Genomic DNA, 25,408 nt, shown 5'->3' with positions numbered 1-25,408 from the left:
TTTTGTTCGAAAGGGCTTCCCGAATGATCCTGTAATCATCAAGATCTGATGATGGGATCCTGGAAAAATCTATAATTTTGGGTGGGGCGAGATGGTGGACTCGCAGAAGTCGAGCATCGCCTGCCAGGACTCGTCGCTGCCGAGCATCGTAGCCACGACGGTCGAAGCGACAAGTCCGGCCCTATTTTTGCAACGAGGACGCGGCGCTGCTCCGCGAAAACGGGGCAGTACGCGAGCGTGTGCTCCGCCGTGTCCTCGTTGCAGCCACTGCAGTGGACTTCGGCGTCGGTTCCCTCCGGGCGACGAGGTGCAGGTAGCGACCGAAACAGCCGTGTCCCGTGAGCAGCTGCGTCGCTCGGAAAGTGAGACGTCCTCAGTAAAAAAACGTTATAGTGAGCCAACCTTAACATATAGGCATATGCTGTCGCGGACTTTTTTTTAGATCTTTTAAAGGGGAACAATTCTCTCATACATTATTTTAGCGTAACTTTAACCGTTTCCGCAGCGCACGCAGCGAAGCTCGCAAAAAGGAAAAACCCCCGATTTTGCTACATTCTTTATTGGTGCTCCGTTTGTATTGGTCTTAGCGTGATGTTATATCCGTGGCCTTCCTCGATAAATGGGCTATCTAATACTGAAATAATTTTTCAAATCGGACCATCAGTTACTGAGATTAGCCCGCTCAAACAAACAAACTCTTCATCTCTATAATATTAGTATAGTTATTTTGATAATATCCTGAAAAGTACCCCACGCTTTTTTACAATAAAATCATTTTTTCTTTCACTACTTTTAATTCAAATTTATAAAAATTTATTTTCTATTTTTTAGTTGGATTTTCTATAAAAGCGTATTTTGTTAGTTTTTTTAAACTATTACTTAATTTTATATTTTTTCCTGTTTCTGTCTGTATCCGAAATAATGACTTGTATTAGTAGATAAACTGTTGAAGATTATCTCAAATAATGAAGGAAGTCATTGAAGTTGAAGTTGAAGTCGTGTTGAAGTTGTCATGCCATAAAGCAGTGATTATCAAACTTATTTCTTTTACCGCCCCCCCTGAAAATCAATTATTTTTCAGCGCCCCCCATTTTTTATACACCCCTAAAACTTAAAAACCACAATTTCATTACTTTAATTAATTTAGTTACATTAGTAGGATCTGATGTTTAAGCTTACATTCTAAACTAGAATTTTTTCCAGTGAGAGCAAATAAAACCCAACTTTATAATATTAATAATATATTTAAATCAAATTAAAAGAAACAATATAAATATGTAATCAGTTTTCGTTTTTATACTAATCTAACGGGATGGATCAATTTGATGATATTTAATAAGTTTGTTGATATCAGGTTCGATTTTACTCAAAAACAGTCGTAATTCGTCGCATTTAGTAACTTGCAAATTATTTATTTTTTTAGTAAGCAGCGTTGTCATAGCGCTAAATCCTCATTCACACAAATATTATGACGATGGGAATGCTATCAAAAATAGTTTAACGACTAGACCACAATCCAGGGTACAACTGCAGAGTTGACTTTTGTAGCCAAAATTGTTGGTAGCCATTTTTGTATTTGATTTTTATTTCCTCATTCGTTGTTAGTTCTGTAAATTCTTCTTCCAACTGGGGTGATATTGCTATGTTGCCATTTGAAAAAGGATCTAACACCCAGTCTGGTATTTCCCATTTCAATGTCTTGGAATCTTTTAATGAAATCACTGTGAAGATTTTCCAAATGTTGGCACTAGACGAGCAAGTCGTCGTTGTTGCAGTATACTGATAAATTGGGAAAAATATGGAACTCACGTCTGCCGATATTCTTTTTGTGTAAGAGCAGCTTGGCTACGAAAGCAGCGACGACATTTTTTGTTTTTATTAAGTTCAAGTCATCGCCTTGAAGTTGGAGATTCATATCAGGCAATGTATAAAGGTCTGTCAGGTATGCGATATCATTCTTCGATGTGATGAGGTTTTCGTGCAATTCGATGTCTCTTTGTTTTCCAAGAGCTCTATGACAGAGTCAAACATATTGTAAAAACGAGTCAGACAATTTCCCTTTAATAGCCAACGCACTTCTGTGTGAAAGATCAATCTGTTGAAATCTTCATCATTATTAACATAAAGCTGATTAAAGACTTGTTTCGTATTTTATTGACTGCTCTGATGATATGTTGCAATGATTGAAATAGTCGTTCACTTATATTTCTGGCAACTAAATGCTGTCGATGCATACATTGCAATGTATGTACACAATGTACAGCAAGCACATCATGAATTTTGTTTTTTAAGTACGATATGAAGCCTTTTTGATACTCCGTCATAGCTGGAGCACCATCTGTAGCAGCTGATATAGTATTCTTCAACGGAATTCCTTTTTTATCACAAAAATTACAAATTATATGTCGCCCTCCTAACCCACATCAACGCCCCCAATTTTTCTGGACCCCTTAACGCCCCTTAATGGCCACTCTAGGTTTCAAACGCCCCCAAGGGGGCGTTATCTCCCACTTTGAGAAAGACTGCCATAAAGGATAAGACGTCTGGTGTATTGGTGTATGCGATGCACCAATGTTCATTTTTCTTATGAAATACGTACTTATGAAATGTTCACGAGTGACTTTCCACAAGGAAGGAATAACATCTTGTAATAAGAAACAAATCCGCAAAATTATAATTTGCGTAATTACATACTGGCGGTAGGACCTTTTTGATATGATTTAAAGTTCTTGGTAGCAGAGTGCAGGCAATTACGAAATAATATACCTACTAACACACTTTTATATATTAGTATTAGTTACGTCGATGTTTTAGAATTTATTATCGAAATCACAGTTTTCTTATTTTTATTTTACTTCACGAAGTGACAGACATTTCTCCACTTATTCTTTTGACAGCTCTTGTCACTGCTTTTATGTATGTTTAAGTTTTCTTTTCATAAGGAGTTTCTATACTATCAACTCTAATAATTTGTGGGCCGCACTGGTAGGTACCACAACCCTGTTTAAACTGCCATGAAGGAGTACTGCGTTTCGGTTTGAAGGGTGAGGCAACCGTCTGTAGGTAACCGTATTAACATTTTAATGGGTAGGTTGCATATTCTATTAATCCACTTAAGTAGGTAACGACTACCTACGTATTAATGTTCATGAGTGATTTTTTTAAGGGATATTATGACCTGGTAACTAAGACCTTTAGGTCATGTCTTATTTTAATTTATATTCTTATTTTTATGAAAAATGATAATATGGAGTAAAAATGAAATGAAATGAGATGATTAATTTGAGACATTAATCAACGGGGGTGAAATTAAATGAAATGAGATGAGAGGATATGAAATGGGATGATATATAATCTCAGTAAAATGGTGATAATTTATTTACTGAGATTTTTTCAGTGGACTTTTTGGAGGATCCCGAGAAGTTACGTTCAGCAGCTTTGATTCATTTTCCCACATTTGTGCACTTTCACAGATATTAAACAGTTAATAAACTACCGTTATTACACATTTAAGCCTGAAGAAACACTATTTTACTACTTAGGTACACTTATTTTTTTAAATATTACATGTTTGTATTATACTGTTAGTTTTCAGATATAAATAAATAAAAAACTTAAATTGCACTTCCCAAAGAATAATTCTAATAATTTTAATGGCTTAGATGCAGGACCAAATCTTCATTAAATGTTTATATTTTCGTTTAATTTTGTATTCATTATATACAGAGCTATTACGCCACGCGATAATAGCACTCGGTGCAAATCATCATTACCTTAGATCAATATATTTTGAGACTGATTTCTTTCATTCGATAGAGGTTCAGAGTGTTTGATATCAACTCCAATTGTTTCCGGCGCGGACTTATTTGTAGTACACCGCACAAGCATGCGGTTTATATCTTCGAAATCATTACATGTTCAACAGCAAGACGCCATTGTATATCCTATAAGTAGTTATAGGTATAGAAGAAAGAAGAGAAATTACGTCCAGCAGCTTTGTTTCATTTTCCCACATTTGTGCACTTTCACAGATATTAAACAGTAATAAACTACCGTTATTACACATTTCAACCTCAAGAAACACTGAATAGTCAAAATAAAACAAATCACACAACTTCATTCCTCGCGTACCCGCCAAAAAGTATGTGATTTATAATCAAAGATTGCAACATAGATGATCATTTGATATTTAAATGTTACACTGAGACATTTAACAGAGAATTTAATTAAATAGGTAGTTGGTTTAAAACAAAAAAAATACACTAAGCATAAGCAGAAACCTGGTGATTAGAATCATAGTTTAGAGCATCATTTATTACACAGAAGTGGAAATTAGTGGTTTTTTAAATCACAAACACAATACTTGTGCAAAAACGAGAAAATCCGCATTGCTCTCTTAGGGTTAAAGGGCTCCCAACAATTTATTTCGAAGCCAATTTGAACTGGCCTTTACCTTCTTTGACAGTTGACAGCTGACAGCAGAAGACACCAGTGTTTATTTACTTACCTACATTTATTTTTATTCAAAGAAAAATACATGTTTTCTGATCAATTAATACTGAATCCAAATTTCGAGATTTGTGATTCTTTTTGTAATGTAAAAAAGAATTTGGAATATTAAATTCCAAAACATATGAGCAGCACAGTTGAGTTATGCTATCCATTTGAATAATATTGTTATTGTTGCGAGCAGTGACCCTCCGACAGGGTACCGTTAGTATTTCCTATATGAATGTGGGAATCTTCAACAGAGTTAATCATAAAGTGAGTTTAATTCGTATTTTGTAGAGCCTAGTGTAAATCTTATTGATTGATGAAGACATGAAATTTTAACATAGTAAATTAATGGAATATTGTTATTCGAATTCTATTATGGTGTCAAATCGTTAATCTATATCATGCATGTTTTATGACACATATAATAATAATTAGTAACAGTGAAATTTGATATTGATAAGCTAATGTAATTATTGCAGTGATTTCAAAACTTATCATTCAAAAAATGTAACACAACTTAAATTATTAATATTGAATATATTAAAATTTGGTTGTTGATAAAATAGCATAATATGTAAGGTGTTTTAATAATTACTTTCAATTTGTCTATTTCAATGTCCTCTGGTTTATTTTCAGTTTGTGATATTTTTTTCAGAGGTATGAGATGTTATTTGGGCTCTGAAATGTCTATTTTTATATTGGTTTTGTTCTTTCTTTGTAGCACTAAGTGTTTGACACTTTGTTTGAGCACTATTAATCTCCAGCTTATTAGCTCTGTTATTAATTTTTGTAAATTTTTATGCAGTTCTCGGAGCAGTAGTAGTCAGTGGAATATTCTGTATTCTTTTTACAATTCGAAAACAAGACTCACTAGTAGAACGGCTAGAGTCTGCATGAGAAAAATAATTAAATTATTTAAATGTTAAGTTAATGTTTAAATAGTTACATAATATTTTATTAAATGTGTTTAGTAATAAAACTCTTAGTATCAATACAAGATAGAATCAAGCGGGAACAAAAGGAGCAGTTGGACATCTTTAACTTTAAATTTTATTTGTTTATGTTAATTATATTTATGTTAGAGTGGTTTATGGTTTTCTGCCATAGTGTTTCCATTCGATGATAGCAACTTTTACACAGTTCAGAAAAAAAATACATATTTTTAATCCATTTCATGAAAAGGATCTTAATTTATTATTATTATAATTAATGGCTTTAATTGCATCAAAAGAGAGAGATCTTTTTTATATCATAGTATAACATACAGGAGTTCAATATTGATTCCATATGAATACTAATGATGCTAAATGTGGCCAGAGTATTCCCTCTAAATCACCATCAAAAACAACCAGCACTTATATTATTTTTTAGAAATTTTCCAGCCAAATTCAATTATTCCTAGATGAACTGGGAGAAGAATTTATTAGCAAAATAGCAAAGCATTACTATTTCAGTGGAAATCACTAAACGCATTAATGAGATATGGTAAAATGAATCAAATTTTCAGGATAAAGATAGTGACGGGATGTATGCAGAATGGAGCTCAATACCACTGGAGGGTGGGGGACAAGGAGTACTGGGAGCAGTTGGAGGCCGAGATGTTGTACTGGCAGTTGTGAAACAATTGAGCTCCCCTGATCCTAGTCCTTTAACTACTGATGCTGAGGTATTTATCATATTTCAGCATGGTTCAGTTTAAAATAGACATAATTTCGGATCCTCCCGATCCACTAACAGTGCTTTTAGGTACCTAAGCACCGGTTATCGTTCTCGTGGAACCCGTCGTTTGCGAAGAAGGGCTTGGCGAGTAAATTAACCCACAGACACAGCCCACTGAGTTTCTCGCCGGATCTTCTCAGTTGGACGCGTTACGGATTCGGTGGTAGATTCTGCGAAGCACTGCTCTTGCTAGGCTTAGTGCTAGCAACGCCGTCAGGTTTGAGCCCCGCGAGCTCACCTACTAGTTCGGTTAATCTAGAATAACCCTTCGAGGTTACTAGAATAAGTAGAATAGGTATGAAAAAAAGTTTTTTTTTTTTTAAATAGTATACATATTGTTATTCACTCTTTAGTACCTAATAGGAAAAATAGCTATGTAATAAAAGCGTAACGTTTATTTTTGAGCAGATTTTTTAAACATATGTTATGTGTATAAATTTACGTAAGAAACAAATCTGAAACATAAAATAAAAATTGAAATCAACATCTTTAAAGGTGGAGTGGGTTCTAGAAGTGATCAGATATGGTTTGTCACTGCCACTGAGCGAGCACAGTGCTGTACGGGATTGCGTGCGTGTCGCGTGTGCTTGGTTGACCCCACTACTGGCTCCCACTCCCGCCGCGCAACCCACCCCCCCAGCTCTTCCTCCACCCGTAGTCGCCGAGCCACACAGATACGCAAGGAAGATACTGCGCCACCTACAAAACTTGTTTGTTCCAAGACCAGACGAAAGTAAGTTTACCAAGCTATCTTCCTTTTTAGTATTGATATGTGTACACAAATCACTGGTTGGTTTTCTCAGAATAGAACTATCACTGAACTGGCATAACAGAGTTAAGAAGTAAATATCAAAATTGCAAATATTGCAATTTGCATAATTACCAGTGGTAGGGCTTATTCTAAGTGCGGAGGAGTAGGTAGGCACTATTTATTATCAGCCTATTTCTGCCGCAAAGCAGTTTTGCCTTTCTACTGTTGAAGCGTTTATGTCTCAAGGTAAATGGTGGCATTCACATTGTGATGCTTATAGGCCCTGGTAACCGCTTAAAACCAGGCGGGCTATGAACTCGTTCACCCATTTATGCAAAAAATAAAAAAAGTGATTTTTCTGCTTGTTCCTAACTTCAGAGTTCATAAGTCTTGAAATTGACAAGTATGTGAAGAAAAACATCAACATTATATTGTCATTTTATAAAGTATGATTATAACAAGTTGTTTTTTTTGTTTTGTGAATTTTCAAGCTCTCGCTTTCATTTATCAATGGGAATTGGGTAAGTTCATAGCGATCGCCGAATTAGTCAATAGCGATAGTTAAACAATTGTATAGGTATATATGTAATACAAGACAAGACAAGACAAGACAACGATATGGTCATATCAGAAATAGCTAAATCGCTACTAAAATACATTGTTATTTGCTTGCTTATTACTTAGTTTGAGATTATTGAGTGTCAGAACTAGCACTGTATGATATTGTACCGTAGAAAAATAATAATACGTGTAAATCGTTTCCTGGGTTCAAGACATCCTATATCAAGATAAATATCAAATCGTCGTCCTTGGTTTGCAACGCCTGAAGTGCACCTAAACGTTACAATAGTTCGCTCGCACACGCACACTAACAGTTGCCATATATAAAAATTGAGCAATATATATGTCAAGACAGAGTTATGGTACCCTTTTTTTTATTGCTTAGATGGGTGGACGAGCTCACAGCCCAGCTGGTGTTAAGTGGTTACCGGAGTCCATAGACATCCACAACGGAAATGCCGCCACCTACCTTGAAATGTGAGTTCTAAGGTCTCGGTATAGTTACAACGGCTGCCCCACCCTTCAAACCGAAACGCATGACTGCTTCACGGCAGAAATAGGCAGGGTGGTGGTACCTACTCGTGCGGACTCACAAGAGGTCCTACCACCAGTACCCACGAGGGCTCAATACTAGCAGTAAATTTAAATTCAAGGTGGCGACTTGATCAGCAAACAAGCAGTTCTGTGCCACCGCGTGCTCCGACTGGCGCGTGCTCTGGCGGACGGGGGCGCGCTGGGCGGCGCGGAGTGGAAGGCGTTGCTGTTGCTGCTGCTGGCCGCCGCTGCAGCCCTACTGGCGCCGCCGGTGCCTCCACCGCCCCCGTTCCACGCCGCAGCGATCTTTCAGCTCTGCGACCGCGTGCTCTCCGTTCTATTTGAAGTTAGTTCATAAATTTTTGAATAAGAAACTATTTCAGAAAGGTCTTCTTTAAAATTGTAGTGGTGATAATCAAGCCCAGGATAATATTGAGTACAATACAAGGTATATTGGTTTTGAGTACAAGCAATTCAAAATATCAGCGAGATCCAGTTTAAATCTAATAACTAGTGGTCGGAGTAGGTACATTGTAATGTGCGGGAAGTACGTTATATTCTGATCTTATTTTCTCTCATATACGATGAAGAACATGCGCCAAACATGTTACATGTTTCATTTCAGGTAAATATCAGCGTAGATTGATATTATTAATATGTTTTTCACCTTAAACACAGGTTCGTGCTAACACAATAAATATGAAGTTCCGGTATTTTGGAGGCATATCCATATTATCCTCTACGTTTACACATACACATAACAGTTTGTTAAAAACTCTCTACACTAGGCACTGCCTGTCTCGTTGACGTCAACGACCTTAAATCAACCTACCTACTCCGACCTCGGCTAATAACTTCATGATATTGACTTTTTAATGTAGCGATATATTTTATTTGTTTTAAATTATTTATTTTTCGTATATGGTATGCCTTGTCAATCGCTAACTACTAGATCACATTGCCAGGTTTGGTTGGTGGCGTGTCACCGAAGTTTCCCGGGCCCCGCGCTGTGGCGTACATTGCGCGAGCAGTGCCTGCGTTGGCGGCACCGCGACCTGCTCACCAAGCATTGGACGCGCGCCTCGCTGTGCCTCACCGCGAGACTACTGAACAATCTGTATGGTCCACACTTCCCAGCCGTGCCCATCAGTAAGTACATATCTATAAATAATAATATTAAGCATTTTTTTTATAGCTTAGATGGGTGGACGATCTCACAGCCCTGGTGTTAAGTGGTTACTGGAGCCCATAAACATCTAAAACATAGATGCGCCACCCACCTTGAGATACAAGTTCTAAAGCGGCTACCCCACCCTTCAAACCGAAACGCACTACTGCTTTGCGGTAGGCAGCGGCTTGGCTCTGGCCCTGGCATTGCTGAAGTCCATGGGCGACGTTAATCACTCACCATCAGGTGGGCCGTATGCCCGTCTGCCTACAAAGGCAATAAAAAAAATAAAAAAAGAAATAGGCAGGGCGGTGGTATCTATCCGCGCGGACTCACAAGTGGTCCTACCACCAGTAGGACCACGGGTCGTGGCGTGCAACCTCTCTGACAGGACCCGCGACCTACAACATAGACATACACTAAAACAGAGACTTGACAGGTGTGATTGGAAAAGAAACAAAAGAAAAGGAACGAAGACGATTGTTTGGAGTTTTCACGTCAAGTTGGTGTCACCAGTTTGGTGGTTTTACGACAAAGGGAATATCTTCCACCGAGTGGGTGATATGGTTCGGAATGATAATGTTGATGTTAGGAACTTGTATATATGCAAGCTCATATTCAAAATGTCGTAAGCGAGATTCAGGCATCTGTCAAATATCTTGTGTGCTGTGATGGCTACACGCCACAGATTGTGCACGGGCAGTGGTCATTTTTTCGATGCCTTCTTAAAAGTCCTACAAGAAATAGATAACAAAGAACGAACCGACCGTTCACCACGAGTGTCTGGTTGATAACATAGATACTAACCACGGGTACAATTTTTTTTTCAATAAAGTTACCTTAATTTTTAAGAGTAAATTTCAGGAAATATTTTACTCGTTATCTTACTAAGTTATAACTTCACTAAACAGCAATTTTCGGAAATTCCATTCCTAAAACAATGATAAAGAAAACTTTAGATTTAATTGTATACTGGTAAAGAGGTGACCACAAAGTACGCTTATCGTTTAGATATTTATGGAACTCATAGATATCAAAATGTGATTCAGGATCTTGAGATGTAACGAAGGTTCAATAGCACAGAGAAAATGGTGAAACCTACCTTTAAAATCTGAACACACCATATCGTTTGATTGCTTCTCGACAATAATGATGAAGCAATCGTGTGGCCACACCACATACGATACCAATTACTAATTCAGCTGTGACAATCATTTTTGAAGTTTTTTTTTCCTTAAACTTTTTTTTTTTTTTTAAACGCCTTCAAAATTATTTATTTATTATAATAAAAAGAGCATAATATTCCTAAATAACCTAAAAGTACAAGTAACCCAAAAGTTTTGAAGTTATCTGAAATTATTTAAACAGTCCGTATACGTCTAACTGCATAATACTAGGTACTGTCACTTTTCGGTTATCTCTTAGGATATAAAAATATATGTATTTTGTATTGAATATTGAAAGCCTTGAAATATAAATAGATAAATGTTTTTTACGTACCTAAGGTCTTAAGACCATGTTCATAATTTGCAGGCGAAGAAGACGCGAACCTGGTCCCTGCGGACATGAGTCCAGAAGCGGTAATGCAAAGCTGGTATCGGATCTTGCACACGATTGGCAACCCTGTAGACTTGTGTCGACCGCGCGTCATCAGTCAAACTCCAGAATTTTTGCAGGTGAATAAAACATATTTCTATAGTGTGTGATAGGCTTTTTTGGGTTCGTGTAGTCTACTTTGTCGTATATTTAATTTTTACTATACTATGATATATCAAGCTGTTGTTATACATCTGAATGTTAGAACGTGGATCGTGTCAGTCACCTTCGAAGGATGTCCGTAAACGGATAATTACTTCAAGTCAGTAATAGACCCAGGCGAGGATACAACACGTGATTCATATTATTAATAACATAACTCATATTATTACAACAGTATCAGAGATATTTAATTCTATCACTCGTTTGACAGTACTCAATAACTCAAGAAGAAGGTGGTCGAGAGCCTAGCCAGCATCCATGCTTGGAAGTCCTCCCTCACATCTTTCATCAAGCAATGAAGGGTGTGGCAGCACATGTCGATGCCTTTCTAGGTGAGAACGAGTACAGATCCCTTTGCATGTTTTGACACAATAGTATTAAAGAGCAACGGCCTAAGTTCGTACAGCCAGTTGTATGAAGTAATACTAACAATATCTCATAATTAACTTTGCTCTTGAATTGTCATATTATATTTCTTTTCTTTTTGTTTGGACTAACATGAAGTATGATAGATTCAGTATTAAAATAGATTGTTAGTTTTGAGATCTTGTGCCTTAAGCACTAAGAGGAGCGGCGGAGTTTGTGTTTTTATTTGAATGGGCTCACTAGGGTACAACACTTTTGCCCATCTACACCATTTTTTAATCAAAATCAACCCTACAATAATGTATTTTTTGTTATATAGTAGCTCTTTTAAATTATAAATAATTTAAGTACTGGTGATGGATACACGAATATTTTAAGTAAAATTAGTCCTAAATATGTATATATGTATAACCAAATTCACAGCTTAGACATACACGTTGCTATGCTATCGTGCACCTACCTTCTTAATGTACAAGGTACGAGCTCACATAAAGGCTGACTTACATGACATTGGCTCAAGGCGTTCAAGTGGAAATATCAAAAAAAATCATGCACTGTGTAAGCAGCCCCTCACAGCAGATAAGCGTCTCTGATAATTTATTTGATGAAAATCTTCCTTTTTTTATTGCATAGATGGGTGGACGAGCTCACAGCCCACCTGGTTAAGTAGTTACCGGAGCTACCGAATAGACATCCACAATGTAAATGCCGCCACCCACCTTGAAATATGAGTTGTAAGATCTCAGTATAGTTACAACGGCTGCCCCACCCTTCAAACCGAACCGCATTGCTGCTTCACGGCAGAAATAGTTGGGGTGGTGGTAGCCACCCGTGCAGACTCACAAGATATCCTACCACCAGTAAAAAATCAAGTTTAATGAAATCTAAAAGATAACCCACATTTATATGAAATTTAATGTCATCACAGTCGCAGTTTATATGTACAAATTAGATGCTCAAACACACACACACACACACACGCACACGCACACGCACACAAACACACGCACACACACACAAACACACACAGAAACGCGCGCACACACACACACACACAAACGCGCGCACACACACACACAGAAACGCGCGCACACACTCGTGATGCTGATACTAATAGTGTGTAAACGAAAAAAACTTTTAACTCGATAAGAAAATAACCAAGCTTGAATTTTTTATAATATGTATATGTTTTACTTCATAATATTGTTATGGGTATATCTCATTGAAGGGTGTGTTACTTATATTTCAATCATTACCCAACTACATAAGGTCGAGTCTGCTTAGTGCAAAAAGCCATTTAATTAACCCACTAGGTCAGGAACGTTAGTATATGCAAATGATATAAAAAAAAAGTGTACGCTCTGTTGTATTGATCTGTTGAAATCTTAGAGTATACATTGAGTATAGCTTGCTTATGTTACTCTAAGGTTGAAATCTTATCATCTACTGTTAAATAACTTTTTTCGGATTTCGTTTAGTGCTTTTTGTCTTTTCGCTAGCTGAAGACGTGATTAAAAACAGATATTACAATTTGATATAGTATTTATTTTGTTTCCTATATACTTGTAGAATTCTTCAATATACTATATAGTAAATACCTACTCTGAAAAATAACGGGAGAGTAAACCATCTGTTTTTAATCGTGTCTTTGTCATACAGTTAATTTCTTAAACTTAAAAAACGGTGCGCGTGTAACTTGGTGCACGTGAATGAAGTGAAACTTCTTTTTCGATGTGTAGTATTATGGTTTTCTTCATTTTTCATCCTTAAATCAGATTGCTCTTGTAATAGGGAATGCTGTGTATAAGAGATGCAACATTTTCAACATTTATGTTATATATTTTTTAAATTATAGTTAGAAAAATAAGTATATATACTTTTTTAAATACTTCATTAAAATATTGGACGCTACTCGTTGCTAACGCTCGCGCTGGCCTGTAACAGTATACTACGCGCGTGCGTTCGGGTGCCGCGCATTCACTCTCGCTCTATCTCTTTCTATTCCCCCTCCCCAGGAGCGTTAAACGTTTAACGCAACCTTGTTGGAAGTCGCATTAGAAGTTTCACTTCAAATATCCAATATATTTAAGACTAAAGAATATTGTAATTGGATCACGAGCGCTTCGTTCTAAACTATCTTTTAACTGTGGGGTTCGGTCACGTACCTGTTAGTCGGTTGGCTGTTGCTGTAAGGGTGGACTGTAGTGTGGTTGTGTGGGTGTGCGGGCGCAGGGCGGGGCCGCGAAGAGCGCTGGGTGTCGGGGGGCGCGGGCGGGGCGGGCGCGGGGGAGGAGCCGCCCGACGACTTCACGCCGCCCGCCCACCGCCGGCTCGCCAAGTCGTTCAGCGTCTCCGCGCCCAAACCCAAGGACAGGATACCGGAGAAAAGTAAGGCTTTATTATACCTACCCTCTAACATATTTACTATAGATGTGATGAAAAAGATTCGAACATTTTTTTATAATATTATCTTCAGGCTTTGTATCTAATCAAAATAGGTTTAAAATTGTGTTTTTTTTGCATTGCACATCATCCGATTTTTTTTTATTGCTTATATGTGTTGAAGAGCCCACCTGGTTTTAAGTGGTTACTGGAGCCCATAGACATCCACAACGTAAATGCGCCACCCACCTTGAGATACAAGTTCTAAGGTCTCAAGTATAGTAACGATATGAGATATGGATATATGGATTCGAATTATTATTTTTAAAACACAATACCTATTCGGAATCTTTTTCAACACAACTACATACGTGTGGAACTTTCTGGTATTTTATAAAAAAACAGATTTTTCTTATTATAGTGCAGCGACTCACGAACGTGATGTAATGTTTTTTGCAAATGCTTATTTCTTATACTTTAATTTTAATTGCACATGTTTTTTGTTTTGCACGTAGTCGTATAGTGTATTATTGCATTTTTCGTTTATTTTTTTTCCTTTTCTGTAGTGTAGTAATGTACATTAAAACTTAGTAGTTATTACAAAATTAAATAGTTGAGCAATACCGTGGAAATAAAACAATTGATTATCGCATACCTACTCTGCGCAATTAATAACATCGTAGGCAAAGGGGAATGCCCACCCTCCATAGTGTACTAGGCCCAAGGTGGACATCAAATATTACTATAAAAATGGACTGATTCAAATTCTTAAATGTATTAGATATCTAAAAAATATATTGAAATTGACGCCACTATTATAAAAAATATAATAAAAATAAAAAACTCGTTTTGAGGTTAATTTTCTATATAAATACCTCAAGAACTTTTCTTTTTTTAATGTTTAAGATGTTCCTAATGTATTTTTATCCAATTGTAGTTATTAGGGTATAAAAACACATACTTCTTTAAATATCTATTTTTCTTCATCTTCATACACAATTAGTAAATCATCTAAAAATAGCACAGGAGAGCATATACACGGTTTTAAATCTCGGTCAGGTTAAAACCACAATTCACTCAATATTTTTCAGTCGTAGTATGAAACGTTATAGATAAAAGCAAAATAAATCGAAGAAAAATCAAAACACATCCATTTTGAACGCAAGCACAAGCAGCAAGCGAAGTGTCAGTCAGTCAGATTTTTTTTTTTTTTTAAGAGATTTTATGACCTGGTAACTAAGACCTTTAAGTCATGTCTTATTTTACTTTATTTTCTTAACTTTATGAAAAATGATAATATGGAGTGAAATGAAATGAAGATGATTAATTTGAGACATTAATCAACTGGGATGAAATTTAATGAAATGAGATGATATGGGATGAAATATAATCGCAGTAAAATGGTGGTCATTTACTGAGATTTTTTCAGTGGACTTTTTGGAGGAACCCGAGAAGTTACGTCCAGCAGCTTTGTTTCATTTTCCCACATTTGTGCACTTTCACAGATATTAAACAGTTAATAAACCACCATTATTACACATTTAAACCTGACGAAACACTAAATAGACAAAATAAAACAAATCACACAACTTCACTCCTCGCGTTCCCGCCAAAAAGTCCTCAGTCAGTCAGATTAAAATCAGTGTTGTCAGTATAAAGAAAAATAATTACATGAAATTCATATATCGATCATTTTTTTAAATAACGGATAATTGATTTATTTCTTAATCTTTTTTTTACGAGTACACATTATTGTTTATTTTTTATGTTTTTGGTTTTGTTGTACATATTTAAATAACAATACAAGTTAAGTTTTTTTTTTATTGCTTAGATGGGTGGACGATCTCACAGCCACCCTGGTGTTAAGTGGTTACTGGAGCCCACAAACATATACAACGTAAAAGCGCCACCCACCTTGAGATATAAGTTCTAAGGTCTCAAGTATAGTAACAAGTTAAAGTCCAATGGGTATGTCTTTGATGTTATTTTATGTGCTTAAAATCGATTAAAACCGATTGATTAATGATAATACTTAAAATTATTTATTTATATGCTTTTTTTATATACTTGAAATGTTTACTTAATACGTAAAAGGTTTTGATGCTGGCAATATTTTTCCCGCAAAAATAAAAATCTTGTTTTTTTCAACAGAGTTACTTTTTTTAAACTACTTATTGTAAAATGTATTTTTTTTTATGATTGAAACTTTACTGGTGGCCCGAAGGCCTTTCCAGTTTCACCAGGACAGGTGGGCGAGCAAAGGCTCAGCCAAGAGGGGTGAGATTTGCTAACAACTGCCCGAGCGCCTCCGAAGGAGACCTAACAACTCAAGAGCAATTGTTTCGCGAATGAATCTACTACCGGATCGGAATCGCGACCCGCTGAGAAGATCCGGCGAGAAACTCAGCGGGCTGATGCATGGGTTAGGTTGCACGTCGACCTCTTTGTCGAGTTCGACGAGTACGGTTACCGGGGTCCCTAAGCCTGCCCCTAGTATTAGAGCTGAAGGCATCTAATGCAAAGGTTATTGGATCTGATGGATCCGTAAGGACGTGATGTAAAATGTAGTGGCGCTTATTTGGAAGAAAGTAAATGCATATTTATTTATGACAAAATTAATGCACTAAGTATTTTTTCTCTAATCTATTGTCCGCTTTGGGCCTAAAATGGGCCGTCCCCTTTAATTGGTTTTTAATATGTTACCTTTGTAAATGTGTAATTATTTGGCAGCGTCGGACGATTTGATTTCAGTAAGATCCGGGATATGTCGCTATGAACTATGGAATGGACATATGAAACTATTATTTTTATATTTTTAAAGAATATTCGCTGACTTCGCTTTGATTGATTTAGAATACACTCTCCGTTACCGCCTGAGCCCTCGAGTCATCTATCCGTAATATTACGTAAGCAACTAGGACTTCAGGAAACCACGATTCCTCCATAAAAATAATATTTAAATCGGGCCGTCAAACCTGGTGGTAGGACCTCTTGTGAGTCCGCACGGGTAGGTACCACCACCCTACCGATTTCTGTCGTGAAGCAGTAATGCGTTTTGGTTTGAAGAGTGGGGCAGCGGTTGTAACTAATCTGAGACCTTAGAACTTATATCTCTAGCTGGGTGGCGCATTTACGTTGTAGATGTCTATGGGCTCCAGTAACCACTTAACAACCAGGTGGGCTGTGAGCTCGTCCACCCATCTAAGCAATAAAAAAAACTGATGGTTGTCTGGAAGAGATCGCTCTTAGCGATAAGACCGCCAATTGTACTTTTATTTTTGTATTTAATGTTTCGCATTGCTTATTTTGTTGGTGAACAATAAAGAATGCTCTCTCTCTCTCTCCCTATCTCTCTACATTATCTCTTCTTAATATTTCAGGTACCCCTCGTACCTCCCTCATCGGCTTGAGCAGTTCGAGCAGCCGTCCACCGAGCATCGCGCCCACCACTCCGCCCAATTCTATCACTTCACAAGGTTCATACATTCTCTGTTAACTCTAATACTTATACCCCTGGCTCTTAAGTTTGACCTGTGCAAAAAGAGACACAGAAATGACTACTCGTTACTGGTGGTAAGACGTGCTGTGAGTCCGCACGGATAGGTACAACCACCCTGCCTATTTCTGTCACGAAGCAGTAATGCGTTTCGCTTTCAAATGTACGGTAGTCGTTTTAACTATACTGAGATCTTACAACTCATGTCTCAAGGTGGGTGGCGGCATTTACGCTATAGATGACTATGGGCTCCGGTAACCACTTAACGCCAGGTGGGCTGTGATTTCGTCCACCCATCTACGCAATAAAAAAACACAAAAATATTACAACACAAGGTACGAATCAAATGGTACTATACAAAATCCGATCAAACGGTTTATTGGGTTATCGGTTTCTGGTTGAAAGACAATTCAATTTAAAGGAGTACCAACCTATTTATTCTCTTCAATTACCTACACAGCCTCCTCCTCCTCGCGTCGTTTCCTCACTGCTGAGGGTCGTGACCATTATATGTCGACAGAATTTTGCTCCTTGTAATGTCCCGCCAGCGCTTCCGATCATTGGCCGCATGAAGGGCGTCGTGGAATGGGAATTTCTAGTGTGGTGCGGATGTGATCGAACCACCTTATCGGACTGCGCCGGCGCGGTCTCTTTCCCTCGATCTTCCCTGTCACGAATAGTCTCTCTAAGCTATCCGGTGTTTTCCGAGCAATATGACCGAAGTACTCAAGTGCGCGGCGAAGGCAGAGTGTGGACAGTCTAGTCTTGATCTGCAGTTATCTAAGATAGACAGATTGCTTCTCTTCGCTGTGATAATACGGACCTACACAGCAAGAACACTCAATTACAATGTATTTACTAAAGTGCTGCTAATGTCTATATAATTTAATTTTAATTTTATATTTCGAATACTGTTTAATTGTTTCTTTTCTATTCCTTTTTAAGTGGCCGAAACGGAAAAGCCTCCCCTCACACCGTTACGTCCCAAAGTAAACTCCATCTTCCATTTATTTGGGGAGTGGCTCTTCGAGGCGGCCCTCATAGGAACCTCGGCTAACTACAACACGCAGCGTGAGTTATTTTCATTTAATTTTAGTTACTGGTGGTAGGACTTCTTGTGAGTCCGCGCGGGTAGGTACCACCACCCTGCCTATTTCTGCCGTGAAGCAGTAATGCGTTTCGGTTTGAAGGGTGGGGCAGCCGTTGTAACTATACTTGAGACCTTAGAACTTATATGTCAAGGTGGGTGGCGCATTTACGTTGTGGATGTCTATGGGCTCCAGTAACCACTTAACACCAGGTAGGCTGTGAGCTCGTCCACCCATCAAGCAATAAAAAAAAACAATTTTATCCGCACCAAGATGGCAGCTTCGGTCATAGAAGTTAACGCATATGTGGTCGTCAGCGCAAGTCGCTTAAGCTGACCATAGTTCGCATGGAGATAATGAAGTTTGAATTTATTTTTACACTGCTTTGTAGGCAAAAAAAAGATGTGTGGTGTCGCGGGACACCGGATACGAACGAAGTTCCTTATCATAAAAATATTAATTTTAAGTTCTATTCGAGGTATAAAGAAAATAATTTTTATATTTTGTAATAACAATATTATCAATAGATAAAAATAAAAAATAAAACTACTTTACAAAGTTATCAACTTTATTTTATTCACAATGATTTATAAAAAATATATAATAATAATATACAAAGAAACAGCTATTAATATGAATAATAATAATAACCGTCATCACGTAGACTATAACATTAGACACTGTATAGCCACCATACTAAGACTATACATAAATAATAAAAATCTTACGTTACGGACGTTTTTTCCCGGTTAGGGTACCCCTCCTCATCGTCCCATAAGGAACTTCGTTCCAAAACATTACGCACAAAAATAATATTTACCAAATCCATCTGTTATCTATGTGTGAAACTATGGTTTTGCATCAAAATTTATTTTTGTTTTAAATAAATTGCAGTATAGTGTAAGCACGAATATGAAAATTGCGGGCTAGGCCACTTCTGCGCTGACGGCCTCATATAGGGACAGATCTATTGGCGTCTTCTGCAGCGTGAGTGGATATGTGAATACAATCAAGTATTTTCTTTGGATTCCACGAATCATAGACACAATCAAAATCAGTTTTACTATTTAAATATAAATAAATATTTACAAACAATGACGCCACGTTAACTGTTCCCGTGATAAGTTCGTGAAGAACTTGTGTTACAGGTACCAGATGACGGAAATAAATGTAAGATTTTTATTATACACATACATATATTTAATATACATCCATAACCCTGGAAAAGACATTTTATATTTAACATACAAATATCTTCCCTTGGCGGGATTCGAACACGCGACCCCCTTGTGTAGTGACCATGTCACTTACCACTACACCAGACGGCCGTTAATTTAATCCGGTGTTTTTTATTTGTCGTCTCACTTCAGACTTTTCTAATATTATGTTCATAGTCACGGGCGATTGAGGTGTTATTGTAAATTTTCTGCTATATTAATATAAAACGTAGTCGGGTTTGTTCGAACGCTATAACTCGAGAATGGCTTGACCGATTTTCATGGTTTTTGTTTTGTTGTATTTGTCCCGAATAGCAGAATAACTATTATTAACTATGTAATATAACTATAAGCCGTACTCGTCCGCTTCGCTGGGCATTTAAAATTAGCATTATTATTTATTATCATTGTTATTAGGGAGTCCAACACAGATATAAATATTAGCCTATCCATTAAGTACATGTATTTTCAAAATGGATACCAAGTTTCAAGTCAATCGGATGCATGGTTCAGTAGTTATAACGGAACATCCGTAAAAACCACTGTAGATTTATATATTAGTATAGATAACTATTAAGACGAGACGTAGAATATAAAATATATAGTTTCTCGAAAACTTGAGTGGTTTTAGTAAAAGAATTATCGTATTTAAGGACAAAATCGTTAACATACTCTGCCTTTTTTGCGGCGATGGGATTTCAAGAGGCAAGGCTCAATGATAAATGTGTAATTCTTGTAGAACGCGCCGAGGGAATGCCCCCGCAGGCGTCCGCATCCGACCCTACGCATTCTTATCACATGTTTAGATGTCAAGCAGGTAAGTTAATTAAGGTCCAGTCGCGAGCAGAAATAATTTCGTACGTGTTAACCTGTTATTACCTGTCTCTGTCACTCTCGCTTAAATATAATGGGGTCTCGCTCGCACAGATGCAATGACCGCTTTCCTTAGGGATTGTAAACCTTTTACCTGAGACTGTAAGGTTTGTTCTTGTTTGCATACTCCGTTACAGAGGAATCGGATTTTGATTATTGAATTTTCATTTTTTTTATTTCTGCCGAGTTACCTTGTAATTTTAACTCTATATTTATAACTATTATATAAAATCTCTATAAATAATTTATTATAATAACAATAATAATTAGGCATTTAATAAGTTTGTAATTTATTGCTCCATCAAACATTTTATGTAAACCGCCCCTAATACAAAAATGTTTGTGACCACTGTCAGTAGGTAAAGAGGTCATTGTACGAAATTCTTCCTGCCCTACGACTGAACTACATATTATTTATAGTTATACATAGTGTTTTTTTTTGTCCTTACCTAATCATTAGTAGCTTAAGGTACTATTCCAACTACTCACGGACAGGTAAACAGAGTGTTAAGTGAATACCTGCGCCAATAGACAAGATGACCTCATTGTGGCCCACCGAGAGACAAATCCGACGTCTCAATTGTATTATACAACGGCTGTCCATTACTTCCCACTGGCAATTATTGCATCGCGCTGGATGACTGATGATTGGTTCACAAATCGGCCGCCGCTGTTAAGTGTTTGCTGCCAATACAAATACCAACCTTGAATACTTGGGAGCAGATTACAATTTAGGATACCGTTGGTCATCGTTTCACGGGTACATTTTGGATCGTGGTCAGGGCGGGCGGAGGCTCTGGGTACCTTGTGCCGCGTGCTGTGCTCCAAGCAGTGCCGCGAGGAGGTGCTCGCGCCGTACCTGGCCCGCTGCTACGTGGCCATGCACCACGGCCTCAGGGACGCCGCCACCGCCGCCGCAGTCGTGCTCAACGCCTCCGACATATTCAGGTGACGTCACGCCCGACTTAGGCTTTTTTTTATTGCTTACATAGGTGGTGTTAAGTGGTTACTGGAGCCCATAGAATCCACAACGTAAATGCGCCGCCCACCTTGAGATATAAGTTCTAAGGCCTAGGTTCTAATAAATTTTCGGGTTTCATTTTTATTACACGATGTTATTCCTTCACCGTGGAAGTCAATCGTGAACAATTGTTAAGTACGTATTTCATTAGAAAAATTGGCACCCGCTTGAGATTAGAATAGGGCCAAAGGTGTCTCAAGCCCACGTAGCGTCCGTGTGCAATCATTACCATAGCGCCATCTAGTGAGCGCGCGGTTGAAATGGAAATGGAATGGAAAGCTGCGCCCACCCAAGTCCCCTCTGATTAGGACAATTTATGCAGCAAAGCAGCTATGCGTTCTGGTTTTGAGGGTAAGAAAGCTGTCCTATCCTACAATTTAGATTCAAACCTCATGTCTTATAGGTGGTTCGCATGGCGATATGTGTAGGTTCCGATGACATTATTCTTGATCTTCATAACTGACTCCACACGGGACGGCTAGAGTTAATGTTGTTCTTTCATTTCAGTACTATTTTATATTAAGAAAAAAAAATCAACTATCAGATTATTTTATTTCTAGACTGGATCTAGACGGAGTACTAGTTTTAGTTCCGGACTTCATAAACGCTTTAGACAAGATTCTGTCGGAACGCGAGCCGAAGATCGAATGCGACTCCATAGACAAGCGGGAGCTCCGCAAGGCGGCCATCAGCATCCTGCTGTCTATGGTCGCGTTCCCGTACCACTACAAAGATCTACCCGTGCCAGAATTCCCAGGCTGTAATGAATAGTAAGTTATGTTAAATTAACTTAATTCATAACAATTATAATACTTGAATATTGTTTGCAGGATTTGGAACATTGTGTATTTAAAATTTCATGAACCAAGCGCCTTATGGCATTAAGTCGTATATCTGTGAATTATATTTTTTTTATTGCTAAATATTCACTAATGAAAATCAATGTCGCTAATATTGGAAAACTATAAAAATATCGATAAAAATAAAAGTCGGATGTGTGTATGTTCCCTGTAGATTTCGATACCGTTGGACCCATCTCAATGAAATTCTTGAGAAATCTTCAGATTGGCGATCCAGTTAAAGTTTGGTAGCGATCGGATTAAATACACATCAAAAACCGGCCCGCCACGCGCGCCGAGCTTGACCATTAATGAAAATGGCCACTCGAAATTATCTTAAACTCCATCAGAACCGACAAAAAGGTATCGACTAAATACTACAGATAACAATAACAGCAATTTTAACACAGTTCATAATCTTTGCAACTTTAGTCATCTGTGACCACGGAATCTGGCAAGCTGTTGGAATGTCGAATGTTGTAAATAGTTAGTAAAATGACTAGAGCAAAATACGCAAAATAAATATTGAACAAGAAACCAAAGAAAAATATGTTAAAAGCACACACAAAAAAACCGAAATGTATATTTATTTTATACGAAGTAGATTTCGACTTTAGATATCTCTGTCACTTCGCTAAAGCGGCACGACACGAGAACCCTCTCACCGTGGCCGCCGGTAACTACATTCCCGATCCTGCGGACATAATGGAAAGCAGTCGACGTTGCCCAAAACACGTCATTTCGGATCCTGCCGATCCACTGACGGTGCTTTTAGGTACCTCAAGCACCGGTCATCCTTCCCGACGAACCAGTCGCTTGCGTCGAAGGGCTCGACGAGTAAATTAACCCACAGACACAACCCACTGAGTTTCTCGCCGGATCTTCTCAGTGAGTCGTGTTTCCGATCTGGTGGTAGATTCTGCGAAGCACGGCTCTTGCTAGGGTTCGTGTTAGCAACGTCGTCAGGTTTGAGCCCCATGAGCTTACCTACTAATTAAGGTTACGCTGATATAGCCTCTCAAGGCTATCAGCTTAGGTAGGAAAAAAAAGATATCTCTGAGGTGTTGATGTTGTGATGTGTGTCAGTGCGGGCATGACGCTGGGCGAGCTGACCCGCGGCCGCATCGCCGTGATGTGCGTGTCGGGGGTCCAGGTCGAGTGGTCGGGCGCGCTGGCCGTGCCGCTGCTCAACGCTCTGTACTTGTGCGTGCGGCACAACGCGCTGGCGGCGCCCGCGCAGCCGCTGCCGCCTGACATGCGAGGTACCGCCCCCCCCAACCCTGCGCCCGCACCCGCCCCCACCCCCGCAACATCAACCAACCCGCAATACTAAATCATTTAGAATATCAAAGAGTATCAATTTGAAATTATATCGTTGAATATCAATTTGCCACTTGGGGCAGAGCTAAAAAAATAATATAATGAACTATACTTGAGACTTTAGAACTTATATCTCAAGGTGGGTGGTGCATTTACGTTGTAGATGTCTATGGGCTCCAGTAACCACTTAACACCAGGTGGGTTGTGAGCTCGTCAACCCATCTAAGTAATAAAATAAAATAAAAACTTGTGGAATTTCAACACAGATACAGCTTTAAGATCTAAAGTACGCGCGATTTACCTTTTTTAAACTGAAACACAAGCAATTTCATAAATAGCTTGACTAATATACAATGTACGAAACTGAATCGATATCAAATATCACAATCTACGGATTGATCATTTATTTAATTACTGTGAATACATTAACTGTTTCAAGGCGAAACTATAATTATGTTATTAACTACGTTATTAACCATAAGCGAATCTCAAGCAACAAAATTACAGCGCATAGCAAATAGAATATATCAATACGTTCTCCATTTGTTTCCTAAATCCCATCACTGAAATTTTAATTTGCTTTAAATTATTTTTTAACTTCAGTGCTTTGATTATGCACAAGTGAAAGAACCAGCCAGCGAATCAACATACCAAGGCATTTAAATGTAGGGCTGTGTGTTAAAGATAAATTTCCAACGCTCTGTATGTAAACCTATATAAAAAGAAAATAGTCAATACAACACACATTGCATACATTTAAATTATGACTATTATTATTTGCTGCGTACTTTAAGTAATCGATATGGCATATACAGAAAACAGCCTTTAGTGAGCTTTGCTGAAAATCTGTGATTGTTGCAACAACAAGTCCGCAGAATATCGCCTCTGCCTTTACAACACTTCACAACACGCTCTTTATTATTTTGCTAATCGATAAATCTTTAACATCGCCAACACTACACGAGAAGTCGAGGACAAAATCACAAGCGCTAAGATCTAATTATTACAGGAAAAATCTTAAACCCTTTGATTGCAATGTAGGTCACCGATGCCCTACACGGCGCACTGAAGTAATTATGTCGATTTTTGTTACCAAGGCGTCTGGATTGCCTAACTTTACCTTATTTTGTTTGTTACTGTATTTTTCAGACTTTTAGGTCACTTAGAAATAGTTTCATTCTCAGTATCGGATTAGTCACTCTTGAGAGTCTACTAGATATTCCGGTGCCTTAGTAAGAAGATCAAAGAGAAATCGACATATTACTTCAGTGCGCCACGTAGGGCACCAGTGACCTACGCGGCGCACTGAAGTAATTATATCGATTTCTGTTACTAAGGCGCCTGGATTGCCCAAGTTTACCTACTTTTGTTTGTTAATGTATGTTTTAGTCTTTTAAGTCATTTAGAAATAGATTCTCAGTATCTTCGGAATAGTCAGACTCTCAAGGTCTACTAGATATTCCAACGTCTTAGTAACAAACCGACATGATCTTCTCAGTGGGTCGCGTTTCCGATCCGGTGGTAAATTCTGCGAAGCACTGCTCTTGCTAGGGTCAGTGTTAGCAACACTCCGGTTTGAGCCCCGTGAGATCATCTACACACGTTAGGGCGAAGCTGAAATAGCCCCTCAGCATTAAAAAAAAAAGACGTGATTCAGAGCGCAACGTAGGGCACCGGTGACCTATGTGACAGTCAAAGGGTTAATAAAACAGGCTGTTCCAAAGATTAGTTTTATTGCTCAACAAATGGACCAGTTAATACTCTCATGGGTGGAATCACCACACACACAGTAAGCTAGTAAGCGGCGGAAGCAACGTG

At 38.1% G+C, this 25,408-nt stretch overlaps 2 protein-coding genes and 1 long non-coding RNA gene across 4 annotated transcripts in view; 1 reads left to right on the top strand and 2 right to left on the bottom strand.

The window, feature by feature from the left end:
* Nucleotides 1–1,497: 1,497 nt before the first annotated feature.
* Nucleotides 1,498–2,324, bottom strand: LOC134200913 (uncharacterized). Its single transcript, XM_062674791.1, has 3 exons — nt 2,296–2,324; nt 1,810–2,012; nt 1,498–1,721 (listed from the first exon to the last, which is right to left on the bottom strand). The coding sequence occupies exons 1-3, from the start codon at nt 2,322–2,324 to the stop codon at nt 1,498–1,500; spliced, it is 456 nt and encodes a 151-aa protein (XP_062530775.1).
* A 2,135-nt stretch (nt 2,325–4,459) lies between these two features.
* The window catches only part of LOC101739242 (ral GTPase-activating protein subunit beta), a 37,131-nt gene continuing 16,182 nt past the window's right edge, over nt 4,460–25,408 (top strand). Inside the window, exons 1-14 of one of the 2 annotated variants that reach the window (XM_062674603.1) lie at nt 4,460–4,764; nt 6,005–6,163; nt 6,712–6,949; nt 8,182–8,408; nt 9,028–9,211; nt 10,764–10,906; nt 11,200–11,320; nt 13,587–13,742; nt 17,117–17,212; nt 18,178–18,303; nt 20,277–20,354; nt 21,193–21,358; nt 21,992–22,201; nt 23,357–23,532. In XM_062674603.1, the coding sequence (XP_062530587.1) occupies nt 4,729–4,764; nt 6,005–6,163; nt 6,712–6,949; nt 8,182–8,408; nt 9,028–9,211; nt 10,764–10,906; nt 11,200–11,320; nt 13,587–13,742; nt 17,117–17,212; nt 18,178–18,303; nt 20,277–20,354; nt 21,193–21,358; nt 21,992–22,201; nt 23,357–23,532 (2,116 nt within the window). In that variant the 5' untranslated portion in view covers nt 4,460–4,728. The remainder of the gene's footprint in view (nt 4,765–6,004; nt 6,164–6,711; nt 6,950–8,181; nt 8,409–9,027; nt 9,212–10,763; nt 10,907–11,199; nt 11,321–13,586; nt 13,743–17,116; nt 17,213–18,177; nt 18,304–20,276; nt 20,355–21,192; nt 21,359–21,991; nt 22,202–23,356; nt 23,533–25,408) is intronic. The other variant, XM_062674604.1, reaches the window with a different exon arrangement.
* Nucleotides 6,513–10,870, bottom strand: LOC119630107 (uncharacterized). The gene is made up of 2 exons (XR_005245909.2): nt 10,731–10,870; nt 6,513–10,162 (listed from the first exon to the last, which is right to left on the bottom strand). It is a non-coding gene; the product is annotated as an uncharacterized LOC119630107 (long non-coding RNA).

The sequence above is a fragment of the Bombyx mori genome, chromosome 21 (assembly GCF_030269925.1).
Source record: "Bombyx mori chromosome 21, ASM3026992v2".
Classification (NCBI taxonomy): Eukaryota; Metazoa; Arthropoda; class Insecta; order Lepidoptera; family Bombycidae; genus Bombyx; species Bombyx mori.
The sequence above is the reverse complement of the archived record's forward strand: the minus strand, read 5'-3'. Positions and strand labels throughout refer to the sequence as shown.